A 14,659-nucleotide genomic window follows, 5' to 3' on the forward strand; every position below is an offset into this window, starting at 1 on the left:
CCGGGTCCGCCAACGCTCGCGAGAGCCCTCCTGGCTTCCACGTTTGCCACGTTCCAAAGGACCCGTTCTACTGGAAAGTAGAAGGCGGCTCGCGCTCACAGGCGGCTGCGACGCGCCCAGAACAGCCCCAAGTCTTCATGGGGTGGGGAAGCACGGCAGGGCTTAGTCCCTTCACAGGAGCCGTTGTGATTGGCTCTGGTCTCCGTCACTCAGCCTTTCGCGGAGGCGGGGAGGAGGCGGGGCTCGGGCGGGAAGGGGCGTGGCCGAGGGGGTGGGCGAGCCGCGCGCTCTCGCCAGGGGAGGGAGTCACAGGTTCAGCGCACGCGAGGGTTGGGCGCGCGCAGCCGGCACGCGGGCGAAAGTCTTCGGAGGCGCGGCGGGCGGTGCCGAGACACAGGCGCTGCTGCAGGAGCTGCGGCCCGCAACCCGCCGCAGCGCTCGCTGCCGTCAGCGGCCCTCGCGCCTCCGGTGTCCCGGCTCACTGAGGGACCCACCCCACCCCTCGCCGGTTCCAGTAGTGCGCGCAATGGCCCCTCGCAAGAACGCCAAGGGCGGCGGCGGCAACAGCAGCAGCAGCAGCAGCAGCGGCTCGGGCAGCGGCTCTGGCAGCGGCTCCGGCAGTGGCAGCCCGGGCGGGGGCACCAGCGGCGGCAGCAGCAGCCCCGGGGCCCGGAGAGGTCAGAGGCGTGCGGAGGCGGGAGTGCGGGGCCGGGGTCCGGGACCGGCCCGGGCGTCTGGCTTTGCGGTTCAGTCTCCTCGGATCCCGCCGTGCATCTCCTTCATCCTCCGCGTCGCTCCTCCTTTTGGCGCGGGGCGGAGGCCGCGCGCGGTGGGCCAGGCGGGCGGACCGAGAGGCCGGGCGGAGCTGGGTCCGTAGCCTGGGGTTGGTCGCGCCGGGGAGCCCCTTCCCGGCTGATCCCTCACCTGCCTGGCGCAGCCGGGAGGGAGGTTAGTGATCTACCCTTTCTTCGCTGTGCGTGGATCCAAAGGTGGGAGGGAGTAAGGGAACCAGTTTACCTTTGCCGTGCGTGTTTTGGGGAGTTTGGAAATGAGCCAAAGTCGGAGAAAATAAGTTCCTGCCAAACCAGGGTAATATTCTGTGTGTGTGTGTGTGTGTGTAGGGTGTTTGGGAGGGGAGTGATTTGAATGTTCTTGGCAATAATTTTAAATATTTTTGCTCCTAGGTAGCTTTCTTAACATGCGTTGTTGTTGCCTTGAAAGTATCGTAGAATATCCTAAAATACTGGGTGAACCTCTCGATTTTTTAAGTCTTACCTTTAAAAAAAAATACACGTTGGCTATTAACCTTTTTCTTCCATGTGCTTTCCCCGGCAAAGAGAACAGTGCATATGTTTTAAATCTGTTTCATCTCATATTTCAGCGGTTCTGTTTCTTTTAAACTTCCTTGGACTCATTTAGGATATTGTAACTGCAGTACACGTGTGTGTGAATGTGAGCCGCAGTTTTTCCTTTTTGAGATGATCATTTTGAAATGATAGAGACTTTCTTTTCCCGAGTTCTACAAGTAGTCATTTTATATATAAAACAAGTAAATTAGACAACTACAGTCATACTTCATATAACTATTTTTTTTTAATAAGCACTTATCACCATGTGAAAGTATCTTATTTTCTTGTGTATTGTCTTCTTGCTTTACACCCTCTCCTTGTTCATTCCTATTGCCAACTCCTAGAATAGTCCTGGACTTAATAGGTGCTCAATAAATATTTGATTAATGAGTGAATGAATACATTTAAATGATGAACGTAATGTAATTAAACTCATTGCACAAATTAACATTCTAAGAGTTAATATTTATATCAGAAATGAAAAAAGATACACACAATTTGAAGTTAAAAGACAGCATATTAATTCACCTTTGACAAAAGTAAATGTTTGTGTTCCTTTGTCACTTGTCCCTAAATTCCAGTCAGTTGCTTAAAGAGGCAGAAGAGTAGGTGAACTGTCTTTGGCAGCTTTGGCTCCCCTTTTAAAAATTTCTTAATGGGAAGATCCTCAAGAGCAAGCCGGGAAACCTGATGAACAAGACTGTTTTGTTAATGTTAACTGCTGTCAGAAGTTTTCTGTAGCTGTTTACAAGGGAGGCACATCTTTGTTCCATTTTACTCTTTGTACTCACGGGTAGAAGAGGTCTGATTGCATCTGGGGAAGTCATTGTATTAAGGACTATTACTGGGTTCCATTAGAGCGGGGGGTTGCGGGGAGTTGTGGGGGGATATATATTGTGTTCTCACCACCGCTGGTTCTTCAATCACTGAACCAGTTTTAATAGGCAGGTAATAAATATAGGAAATATTACGACCTAAATTAATGTATTTTGACTTGCCTATTTAGATACTTTTGAGCTGCCACTCCTGTCCATATTTGAGGATCTGTGGCCTTTTACGCATTGTTCACATTGATTGCACAATTGTCACGAAAAGACACGGTATGTAAAAGAGAAAAGTAATTGTATTACCAAAACAAAACATAACAAAAACGGAACACAAAACACTGAAAGAGTTGATATTGGAGTCTTGCATGTTACGTAATGAGTAGTCTTTTTCCGCAGACATTTTTTGTAGTAGTGAGTTCTGACTGTGTGCCAGATAGAAGGCACTGGAGGTGGAAACAGGGATTCTTTGAGTCTTAAACAGTGTGAAAGTGTGATTCTGTTTGTCTTGTTTGCTTATATAGCAGGTTATACCTGGAAGATAAAGCCGACTCCCTTTTTGTTGCTCTGTTTCTTGAGTCTTTGAGGTAGAGACGTTGATTCCCAAACCATTCTCATCTGCTGGGGAAATCACAGAAGCTGAAGAAATTTTAGCAGTGGCATTACCCTAAGGCCCATCTAGTTCCCTCTTCTAATTTTACAGATGAGGAAATTAATGCCCAGAAAAGTTGTGTAGTTCATTAAAGTTTGGGTAGGTTTTGGAAATCCAACTATTTAATGGACGATCCAAGACTAGAACTCAACTTTTCTGTCACTCATTCATGATACCATCATACTTGAATTTGAGGTTCTCTAATTTTTAAGATTTTATGGGAATTTTAGATTTGAAGTAGATTATCCCTTTCCCTCTGTAGATGATCTCTTCCTTTTTGGTTAGGTCTGTGGCATACCACACCAGGTTGCTTAATTAAAAAGTATGCTTTTTTTCATATCCAGTTAAATTTGACTAAAATTAGGTTTGAAATAGTACTTTTGAAAATCTTAGTCTGAGAAGAAATGCACCGGCTCAAATAGGAAGTTTTTCGAGATATGTTGCATTGAAAGTCTGAAGTTGATGATGACATTAGTCATATGAAACATTATTTGTTAAATTTTTGTATAAAGGCATGGGGGAGAAGGACTCAGTCCTTTGAAACGTTCATTTTAGGGAGAAAGCGATTATTTGGCTTTCTCTTTCTCTTGGTGATCATTTTGTTGAAAAGTGATGTTTAGAATTTAGGGGATTTATATAATGGATATTTTAAAGCAACTGCCTACTTTTCATTTAAGTCTTCAACTTAAACTAAAAACCAATAAAATGTCTAGTTTCATAAACTGAAAACCAATAAAATGTTTAGTTTCATACAGAACTCAGTTTTACCTCTTCAGTTTTACTCTTTGAAATATAAAAGAAACATGAGTAAATTGGACATCTTGCCTTTAACTTGCGTATGAAAATTTCACTTGCATGGCCGGTTGGGGCCAGGGGTACCTTAGTTTACATTTATTGATTGGAAAAGTTTTGGTTGGGAAGGATCTTGGTGACCTGTTGGGCTTACTTTGTAGTTCATAGACTCTGGTATGTGTAATGTTTTTGTTTAGCTTTTCCCTTTTGACTATCATTAAGTCTTTTCCTGTAGCTTTCTAACATGTTACAGAGATGTAAACATCTGGTCAAAAGTGGTTTGTCTAATAGTGTCAGGCTACTATGTTACACTTCACCAGTAGGTGTCACTATAGAATACTTTATCCTTTTTCTGTTGAAGTTTTGGTTATGTAATACTACTTAGTTTTTTTATTTAATCAGTTCTGCACATACCCAGAACTATTGATGGACAACTGCTTAAAAACTCATAGGCGTTGCTCTCAAGGTCTTTAACAGCATATTTTTAAATTTAGTAGTAAGATTTTGTCCCTAGCAACCTTATTTATTTAGCTTATCTTTTTTGTTATTTTTAAGATTATTTATTTATTTGATAGAGTAAGAGAGATCACAAGTAGGCAGAGAGGCAGGCTGAGGGGGTGGGAAAGCAGGTTCCCTGCTGAGCAGAGAGTCAGATGTGGGGCTTGATCCCAGGACCCTGAGATCATGACCTGAGCTGAAGGCAGAGGCTTAACCCACTGAGCCACCCAGGTGCCCCTATTTAGCTTATCTTGTTTAGAATTAAATGCATTCATTTTTTTTTAAGGTTTTATTTATGTATTTGAAAGATCTGGAGAGCACAAATGGTGGGGGTGGGGGGATGGCAGAGGGAGAGGAAGAAGCAGGCTTCCTGTGGAGCGAGGATCCGGGTGCCAATGGGATCCCAGCCCCCACCTCCCCCCCATCATGACCTGAGCTGAAGGCAGATACCCAACCCACTGAGCCACCCAAGTGCCCCTAGAATTAACACATTCATATAGTATCTGCGAAACTTCTGCATTCACAGATTCATCTGATGGATACTAATCATTTAGAAATTTGTGTTTTCTTTCTTTCTACTTTCAGTATTGCTCGGACTGCTTAGTAACGAACAGACACAACACGGTGCAGATTGCATTCTGGCTCCCTTGAATGAAGAAGCCTTGGTGAAATTCCCTTTCTTTATCGATAGGCTGTTAGGTAGAGCCAGTCGGTTTATCCTTCGTTAGTCATTCTAGGATGAAGAGATAGGATGAAAGCTCCAAGAACAGTGTGCTGTTTTGTGTTCCTTTGAACAGCATTTTGCCCAACCTGGCCCAGATGATTTGAAACCAAGTACTAAAAAATGTTCTGAGGGAACTCTTGAACACATTTTAAAAAGACCAAACATATTAACCTGTAGGAGGTAAAAGGAAAGGTCTCTATTTTAGTCTTCTTTAAAATCACATATGGCAGAGAGATTACTAAAAAAGGAAAATTTTTCCTTTTCAGCTAATTAGCAGCAAAGTAACTTGGATAAATGCTCTTGTGGACTATCTACCTTATTTTTAGTCAGTACAGAAGTTTAACCCCCGAGCTCTCCAATCCTAGTAGAATAGCCCCATCCCCAAAAAGGAATGTACTTTGGGAATCTGTTGACCTGGATTCATGTCCATTTATAAACCGTGTAGCCAGTCTCTCCAAATCTCTTACCCTGATCTTGGAAGAAGTCTTCTCTCATTTCATGGTTGTTATAGCCCTCAAACCAATTTTCTATGCCTTTGTGTTGACCTCAGATACATTCATTAAAGTTTTTCTAATGGCAAGGGTGAGTACAAAACTTTGGAGGACATAAGGGTGCAGAGCTAAGCAGGTCATTGGGTGCCTGACATTTTTTTATGGTTGAAAAACAAATAATTTTGTTACATTCTGTTAGCCTATGTGTTGCAATTGAAATGGCTGCCCCAGCAGCCATTTCTACTATGTGTTTCTCCTATGTGTTTCTACTATGGCCTGGAGGACCACGTGATGCATTTCTGTCCACCTCTGAAGGCCAAGGTACACCATTTGTAGGTCTGTTATGTTGTTTTATTTTACTAGAACTAAGATACATTTTAGTCTTTTGATGCTGTTTTTAATATGAAAATAGGTAACTTTGTTTGTGTCTTGGATACTTTTTGTCTCCTAAGTAGTTCCAACTTCATTCTGTACCAAGATACAAAAACATTTTTTTTTTTTCAAGATTTTGTTTATTTATTTGACAGGGGGTTGGGGGGAGAGCACAAGCAGAAGGAGTGACAGACAGAGGGAGAGTGAGAAGCAGGCACCTAGCTGAGCAGGGAGCCCAATGCAGGGCTTGATTCCAGGACCCCGGCCTGGGATCGTGACCTGAGCCAAAGGCAGATGCTTAACCGACTGAGCCATACAAGTGTCCCTGCCAAAAAAAAAAAAAATTATATTAACCTACCCTTAGTAAAACTGGCAAGTACGTAGAACCCATCTACAATTTAACCAGTCTCTGGGGAAAGTGTCAGCCACCTGTCGGGGATGTGGAGGTGCTAAGGTTGGCTCAGATGTCTAAGGTCTGCTGCTCCAGGATCCACTCAGCTCTGCAGGCATGGGTGTAAGTGTGTCTGGGCGGAGATGCATGTCGGGTTCCTTTCTACAGTTCTGGTGATTTCTGCTAGAATACTAGATGTTTGTTTCTTTCTTTTCTGTATGCCAGCTGTAGAGGTATATTCTGGAGTCCCATGCTTTAACTTTTTCTCTTTCTTCTGGTGGTGTGGGGAGCTAGGGTGGTATTTTCTTGTCATTCATTATTTATTTTAAAAAAATTTATTCTCCTGGAATGGGATAGCTTAAGGCATTTGGCCTGCATTTGATACTTGTTTTCAGGGAAGTGTCTTACCTTTGGCTGAGGTGGTTATCTTTTAAGGGCAAGTCTCTGAATGCAGTTCAGTTCTGATCCCACTGATGACCCTTGAGGACAAATTTGCTGTAGATAACCTATTAGACTCAAAGGAACATCTGAACTTACTTCACGAATACATTGTTAAAAAAAAAAAAAGTCACATAAGGACTTTTGAAGGGTTTGGACTGTTCTTCAGCCCCTTTTGAGATCCAGGTGGCTTGTCTTGTCATTCTGGCCGTAGTGTAACTGTCATCATCCACTGTAGATGCTCTCTGTGCTCTAAAGCGGGTAGGGCTAGTGAATCAGACAGGGCAGGGCCGGTGGTGGCTGTCCAGTTACAGCAGAGTGGAAGGCACTCTTGCAGGGCTTGGAGAAATGCCATTACTTCTCTCCCACATATGTGCCTGCCCATTTAACCCAGTGACTCATTCTGTATGGAAGCCAGTGAGCCTCAGTCTTCATTTTAAAGTGAAAGAATATTGTTTGATAAAATAATATGGTTCCCTAATTGGTAGGGTGTAGACTCAGCGCTGTTTTGAAGTTATACTCTGTGTCTAACTTCTCTTTCTTATTTATCAGATCACTAACATACACAGTTCCCTCCCCTCCTCCCCATTTTTCACCCGTTTTAATTTCCCAGTTCCCGAAAAGATACACTGGGAATCCCTTTTGGTCTTAATGTTCACATGTAAATTTTACTTAGGAGCAGTTAATTTTTTTTTCTTACATGAAAATAAAAATGTGTGCCAAAAGACTTCTAGCCTTTAACTTCATTTTTCCGTTCTTTGAATCAGGTTCATTTGAACGGTTGTCCCTTTCTGAGTTTTGGAAATTAATTCATGCTTTTTTGTCAGTGAGCCATCTCTAACTTCTACAACCATAGATTGCTATGTACTGTTCTTTCAAACTTTGTCTCTTTGAAATGTTGCATGTTTAAGACCCAGCCACTGTCCAGGTGAAGAAATAAAATGTTGCCAAATTCTTGGTTTCTCCTCTCCTGCAATATCCATTCTCAGCCACTCTTATACGATTTGTGATAATTATTATCCTGCACTTCCTTATAATGTATAATGTATAGACACCCAAGTGATGTCTATTACATAATGTCACATTGCAGGTTGTATAAGTAGGGGTGATTTGTGTAAACGTAACTATTGTCAAAGGCCGTTTAGATACAAGGGCTTAGGAAGTGTATCTATATATACCACTTGGCTTGTTTTCTTTTTGCAGACACTGCTGCTCTGAGCAATCTTGTGGGTGCCCATGCCCTTGTGTACGTTCTGAAGGGCTTTTCTGGCTTGGAATTGGTGGTCATAAGAAAGCATTTCTTCAACTTCACACGCTCCTGCTGTCTGTGTTGTCGTAGTAGGTTTATGCTTCCGCTCACCCAGCCTACAGCTCCTTTTTGCTGCCACCGCATTACCAGCACTTGGTAAGGTTTAATATTCACAAGTTTAGTGGGTGTGATGTTGTTATCTTGTGGTTTCAACTTGCATTGGCTTGATCAGCAGTGAGATTACTCCCGAGAATAGCTATTTGTGTTTCCTTTTCTGTGAGTTGCCTGTTCATTGAGCGTGTCTGTTTTTTTGGGGTGTGGTGGTGGTGGTTTGGTTTGTTACGTGTTTTTCGTTTTGATTTGTAGAATTTATGTTCTATATTCTGAACCTTTGGATTATTTGTAGGGTGAAGGGCTTCTCCCAATCTGATTATTTTCCTTGTCATTTCCTATAGTATATTTAGTGGAGAATTTTAAGATTTTAGCATATTCATATTATAATTTTTACTTTATGATTTGTACCTTTGTGCTTTAAGACATCCTTTCCAAAACAGAGATCATAAAACATTCTCTTATTTCCTCTAAAATATCTTAAATTTTGTTTTCTCACATGTAGATCTCTAAACTACCAGGTGTACATTTCATTGTATATATTGTGGTCGTAAAACCTCTTATTTCTTCTAAAATATCTTAAATTTTGTTTTCTCAATATAGACTCTAAAGTACCAAGTGTAGATTTTATTGTATATATTGTGAGGTAGAGATCTAATTCAATATATTTTAAAAACAGATGATGAAAATTTCCTGTACCATCAGTTGAAGTGTCTTCTTTACACGCTATTCTGCATGTATCATGTATTATGTATAACTCTTGTGTGGCTCTGTTTTATTCCAAGCATGTAGGAATCACTCTACAGCATATTTGGTCAGGCAAATCCTCTGCCTTGTCTTGTTATCATTGTCCTTGATGTTTTCGGACCTTTCCTTGTGCATGACTATACCATTTAGCATAAGCATATCAAGTAAGTTTCATGAGAACTGTTACAGGATTTTGAGTGGAGTTGTATTGAATTTGTAGCATAATTTGGGACAAATATACATCTATAAAACCAGGTCTTCCTATATGTGAACATAGTATAATTTCCTATTTATTTAAGTCTTATCATTCATTTTTGTAATTTCATCCAAAAGGTACATAGATCTTTTGTTACATTTAGCCTGGGAAATTATGTATTTACATTTTTTTTTGTATTTACATTTTTAAACAAGTATTTTATTATGAAAAATTTAGAATGTGCACCTAAGTTAAAAGAATTGTATAATGACCGTACCACTGAGATTTTGTAGTGGTTAACATTTAATAAATTTGCTTCATATCATATCAATCTGTTAATTTGTTCTTTATGGGTTTCCAAGTAAGTTGTAGATATCAGTATACCTCACTCCTAAACATTTACCGATGTCTGATGTTAACTAGAGCTCAACATTTGTTTCTGGGTTTGTTTGTTTTTTTTACCCCCTGAGGTAATATTTGCTTACAGTGAATTGCACAAATCTTAGTGTATTATTCTCAGTCTTTATAAATGTGTACATCTGTGTAACCCAAACAACCTGGTAAGATAGAGAATATGTCTATCACCTCAGAAAACTCCAGTCCCTTCCTTGCCACCACCTCTGCCATCAGAGGCAATTATTGTACTAAATTTTTTCACTGTAGATTGGTATTGTCTGTTTTGGAACTTTGTTTACATCTTTTTTGAGTCAGCAGATTTTTGAGGTCCATCCATGTTGCGTGTATGAATATCTTGTTGTGTTTGTTGCCAAGTGGTCCATTGTGTGACCAGAGCACAATGTTTCTCTGGTCTTTTACTGATGGACATTTGGGCTATTTCTAGTTTGGGCCTATTACAAAGAACATTCTATGAATATTGTAATATTGGAGATTTCTTTCTTTTTTTTTTTAGTGGATATATGTCTTAATTTCTCTGAGTAAATACCTAGGAGAGGAATTACTGGGTTATAAGGTAGGTGTTTGTTTAGTTTTATGCAAGAACTGCCAAATTATTTTCCAGAGTGGTTGTACAATATATATTACGCTTCCACCAACAGCGTGTAGGAATATAGTTGTTCTACATCTGTACCAACATTTAGTGTTGTCAGTCTTCTTAATTTTAGCCATTCTGGTGGGTGTTAGTGGCTTCTCATTGTGGTTTAAAATTACATTTCCCTGATGACTAGTGATGTCATATAGTTTTTCTTCTGCTTATTGGTCATACATATTATCTTCTTATGCAAGGTTTCTGTTTACCTCTTGCCTATTTTTTATTGTCTTTTTTTTTCCATCTTTTTGTTATTGAGTTGTAGCTTTTAAATATCCCAGATAGAAGTTCTTTTCAGATAGATATATGTATTGCAAATTTCTTCCAATATATAGCTTACTTTTTTCTTAATAGTGTCTTTTGAAGAGCACATATTTTTATGTTGATGTTTACTTCATTTTTAATGGTTTTTGCTCTCTTTATCTTGCTAAGAAACTGCCTATTTTCTTTTTTCGCCCTATTTTCAAGATACAAAGCTATCCTGTTATACTGTTTTTTTAGAAGTTTTGGGATTTATTATTAATTAATTAATTAATTACTTTTTGAGAGAGAGAGAGAGAATGCACGCAAGTGGTGGTATGATGCAGAGGGAGGGAGAAAGTTTCAAATGGCCTCCATGCCTAGCCTGGAGCCCAGCACAGGGCTCCATCTCATGATCCTGAGTTCATGACCTGAGCAAAAGTCAAGAGTCAGACCATTAACCAATCGAGCCACCCAGAACCCTCTACGTTTTAAATATCTTTAAATTCTGGATATTTGGGGGCACCTGGGAGCCTCAGGCAGTTAAGCATATACCTTCGGCTCAGGTCATGATCTTAGGGTCCAGGGATGGAGTCCCACGTTAGGCTCCCTGCTCAGTGGGGAGTCTACTTCTCCCTCTCCCTCTGCCCCTTCCCTCTCACCCTGATCATTTTTGTTGTTTCTCAAAAAACAAAAACAAAACAAAACAAAACTTAAAAAAAATCTAGTTATGGGGCACCTGGGTGGCTCAGTGGGTTAAACCTCTGCCTTCGGCTCAGGTCATGGTCTCAGGGTCCTGGGATCGAGCCTCACATTGGGCTCTCTGCTCAGCAGAGAGCCTGCTTCCCCCTCTCTCTCTGCCTGCCTCTCTGCCTACTTGTGATCTCTGTCAAATAAATAAAAAATATTTTAAAAAATTCTTGTTATTTTTAGACAGAATTTTTTCTGAGTTTATTAAAGTGAAAAGTCTTTAAAAAATAGGCTGGATATTCTAATACATGTAAGAAGGTAAACCATTTGGTCCTGGTGATGTGGCTGCGTTGGCTTGGTATGGTGTCCATTTTCCTGCTTAAATGGTAATGACTAGCACTGGATTCATTACTTTGTTCAAAACTGAACTGACTCTCTTCATGAGTCATAGTGCTTGTTTTCTGGAACTTTCAGGTTTATTTGATTATTTGATGGGTTTTAATGGCTCAGTCTCTTTAGTTGTAACCAATAAATATACTTGGAAGTCTAGGGTACCTGACGTAGATTTGAGTGAACAGTTCCTAAATGGCTCTGTCTCCTATGAAGGTACTAGTAGATTTATGTGCCAAACATTGATGTGCCGTGTGTTTCCATTTCCATTTTGTTCTGTTAAATTACAAAGGTAGGACATCTTTAAGGTGAAATTCATATATGTGAAGGTGCAAAGCAACTTGTATTCTTTTCTTCTTTTAGAAGTGGTATGGTATTTGTGCCAATAAGTCCCTAGCTACTTTTTCAAAACCCTCTTGTGACCACTGAGACATTTAAGATGACTGAATCAGGATAGAGTAAGGTTGAGTAAGATTGGGTAAGATAAAGAATTGTTCAGAACTCAGGTAAGTACTGATTTGGAAGAAATTACTTGTATTTGAGATCTTCCTCCTCGGTTGGCCCTGCAACAATGTCTTGCTGTCCTCTGTGTGTTCTTAGTTGATGTTTCCCTGTGTTTTCAGTACTAGGTATTTAAATCTTCAACTCCTTGAGCTCAATGCCTTACTTCTTCCCATTGAATTTTGACAGATGACTTCCTCTCATTGTTTGGAGAAATCAGGGACATCCTTCAAGAGTTTCTCATCTCAGGGCACCTGGGTAACTCAGTTAAGCAGCCAACTCTTGATTTGGCTCAGGTCCTGATCTAGGGTCCTGGGGTAGAGCCCCAAGTTGAGCTCTGCCCTCAGTGGGATGTTTTCTTGAGGATTCTCTCTTCCTCTCCTTCTTTCCCTCCCCTCTTGTCCCTCCCCCACCCCCAATAAATAAATAATCTTAAAAAAAAAAAGTCTTGGGGCATCTGACTGGCTCAGTCATTTAAGCGTCTCTCTTTGGCTCAGGCCATGTTCCCAGGATCCTAGGATTGAGCCCCGCATTGGGCTCCCAGTTCAGCAGGAGGTCTGCTGCTTCCTTTTCCACTTCCCCTGGTTGTGTTCCCTGTCTTTCTGTGTCTTTCTCTGTCAAATAAATAAATAAACTCTTAAAAAACAAATAAAATTTAAAAAAAGTTTCTCATCTCATGCATCATATGTGGGGCTTTGGGGTTTGATCTCTGAAGTTGATGACATTGGGAACCAACTGACATGAGGCTGATTTTTGTGCTCTCCCCCCGACCCTGCCCTGGGTGGGGAAACTGGGGTCTGGGGCCTAGGATGGCTGCAAAAGCCAGTACAGTTGAGAATCTTGACAAGATATTGCTCTAATTGGCATATGAGAGAAAATAAGAACTGAGCTCATAAAATATATCTTTAATGTGTAGTTCAGTACAGCCCCTTTTCTTTCTTTAGACTGAGGAGGAGGCCCAGTAGGGTGGACCGTGAGTGGAGAGGAGCCAGTACCACAGATAGAAAGAGTGTAAAATCTTGGCATTCGCAGCTGTTATAGACCTCTGGGCCCTACCAACCTAAGAGAAAAGGAAAGGCTGGATTAGGAGCCCTGGGCTGCCCAAGGGAGCCCTCACTGGTGTGTCCGTACCATGTTCTCACAGACCTGAGCAATCACTTACCCACCCCTGAGAACTCCTGTTCTCTACCCCTTTTCATAGCCTGTTCCCCTTTCTTTAGTTTCTCTCATTTAATGAAAAACAAAACAAAACCCAAAACCTCCTTCTACCCTGCCTCCTCTACCCAGCCAAATATCACAAATGAGTAATATGGGCTTCTCTTCTTCTCTCCTTCCCTCCAAGTCTTTCTGGTCAGAGTCGACAGAGACTACATTAGCCCCCAGATCTGCTGGGCTCTTGTTCCTTTACTTTGCTCCCGGAAGAGGATGGTCTTCCCCAGGATTCTTTGCTGGGCCCTGTTCTAACCCCATGCTACACACTCTCCATAGCTATAACTACTGTCTGTTGATGGCTTCCAATGCTTGGTATTCCTCCTGAGCTATAAACTTAACTGGCATCCATAATGGTAAAGGACAAACCTAGCTGCCACTTAGCAAGTGCCCACTGTATGTCAGACATTGTTTCTTTAGCTCAACCTTTAATTCTCAGAGTTCTTCTTGACCTCCTCTTTTTGTGGGTGAAGAGATGGAAGCTGAACTTAATTGATCAGAGATTGTGTAGCTAGTAGCAGTGGGAACTGCAGTTGGGATCCCAACCCTTGACTCTAGAGCTCCTTCAGTTGAACATTTTTAGATTCTTTCATTGTTGCTTAGGTTACTCCTAACTGGCCCTGTGTCATCTCTCTGTCATAGCCACCTTTATAAAGTAGAGATGAGGTCATGCCCCTTCTCTGAAAACCTTGAGTGGTTCCTCAGGACTCAAGATACTGTGTAATTCTGTAGCATGATCTAGGGACACTTCATGATCTTGCCCCTCTTACCCTCTCTAGCCATTTTCTGCCTCCCTTTCTATGTTTATACTGATTAAGCCATATTCAGCCACTCTCTGTGGCCTCTGACTATACACATGCTGTTTCTTCTAGGACTGCTCCTTGCTTTGTCTTTTCCTGCCCGACTCCTAAGTATCCTTCACCATTTAGCTCCTTCGTTAGTCCTTCCTGTTCTCTCTTCGGTGTCTTTCCATACTCTGGGCTCTGTAACCCCCATGCCCCTAAGCACGAGGTTCCGTAGCATTCTCCACATATCACTATTTTAGCATCTTCATTCACTTATTGGTTCCTTCAGCAAATGAAAATGTATCAGGTATTGGACAACAAAATATCAGACTGGACTGGACCTGAGTGTTGGCTCTGCCACTTCAATAAAGGCATCAAACCTCTCAGGATCTTTAATTTTTCTCCATCTTTATGGATGACTGTACTTGTAGCATAGTTACAAAGATTGATATGAAGTGTCACATAGTAAGCACTTCATTAATACATTTATTAAGTATGGTGATGGTGATATTCCTGTGAACAAAACTGACATTTCATCATGGACTGTAATGATCGGTGGTCTTCCATTCTTGCTTGATAGTAAGGGTAGCATCTTTGTTAGGAACAGACACCAGATTCAGACTTCCATAAACAATTAGGACTTTTTTTCATTTAAAAAGATGCGATATGTTGATTCCAGACGTGGTATGATCAGTGGCTAGAAATGTCTTCAGGAACTCGTGCTCTTTCTGCTTCTCTGCTCTAGTTCTCAGCGTCCATGTCACCTTGAGGCTGGTTTCTCTCCTGGACCTAGAGCCAGGATGGTAGCCAGAGGCCACTGGGAATGCAGGCTTCCTTGTTCATGTCCTGTGGAAGAAAAGAGCCTTCTTTTTCTCATTTGCTCAGAGTAAGAGTCTGTGCTGCTTATTGGTTTCAGCTGGCATAGGCCTGTGCATCTCATCTGCCACTGGCGGTAGGGAGATGAG

General features: G+C 41.4%; 1 protein-coding gene across 5 annotated transcripts in view; it reads left to right on the forward strand.

Moving 5' to 3' along the window:
* The first annotated feature begins 260 nt into the window (after positions 1–260).
* Positions 261–14,659, forward strand: part of ASPH (aspartate beta-hydroxylase) — a 215,140-nt gene continuing 200,741 nt past the window's right edge. Inside the window, exon 1 of one of the 5 annotated variants that reach the window (XM_059166364.1) lies at positions 261–677. In XM_059166364.1, coding sequence (XP_059022347.1) covers positions 527–677 — 151 coding nt within the window. In that variant the 5' untranslated portion in view covers positions 261–526. The remainder of the gene's footprint in view (positions 678–14,659) is intronic. The other 4 variants (XM_059166366.1, XM_059166365.1, XM_059166360.1 and 1 more) reach the window with 4 other exon arrangements.

Source organism: Mustela lutreola, chromosome 3 (genome assembly GCF_030435805.1).
Source record: "Mustela lutreola isolate mMusLut2 chromosome 3, mMusLut2.pri, whole genome shotgun sequence".
NCBI classification, from domain to species: domain Eukaryota; kingdom Metazoa; phylum Chordata; class Mammalia; order Carnivora; family Mustelidae; genus Mustela; species Mustela lutreola.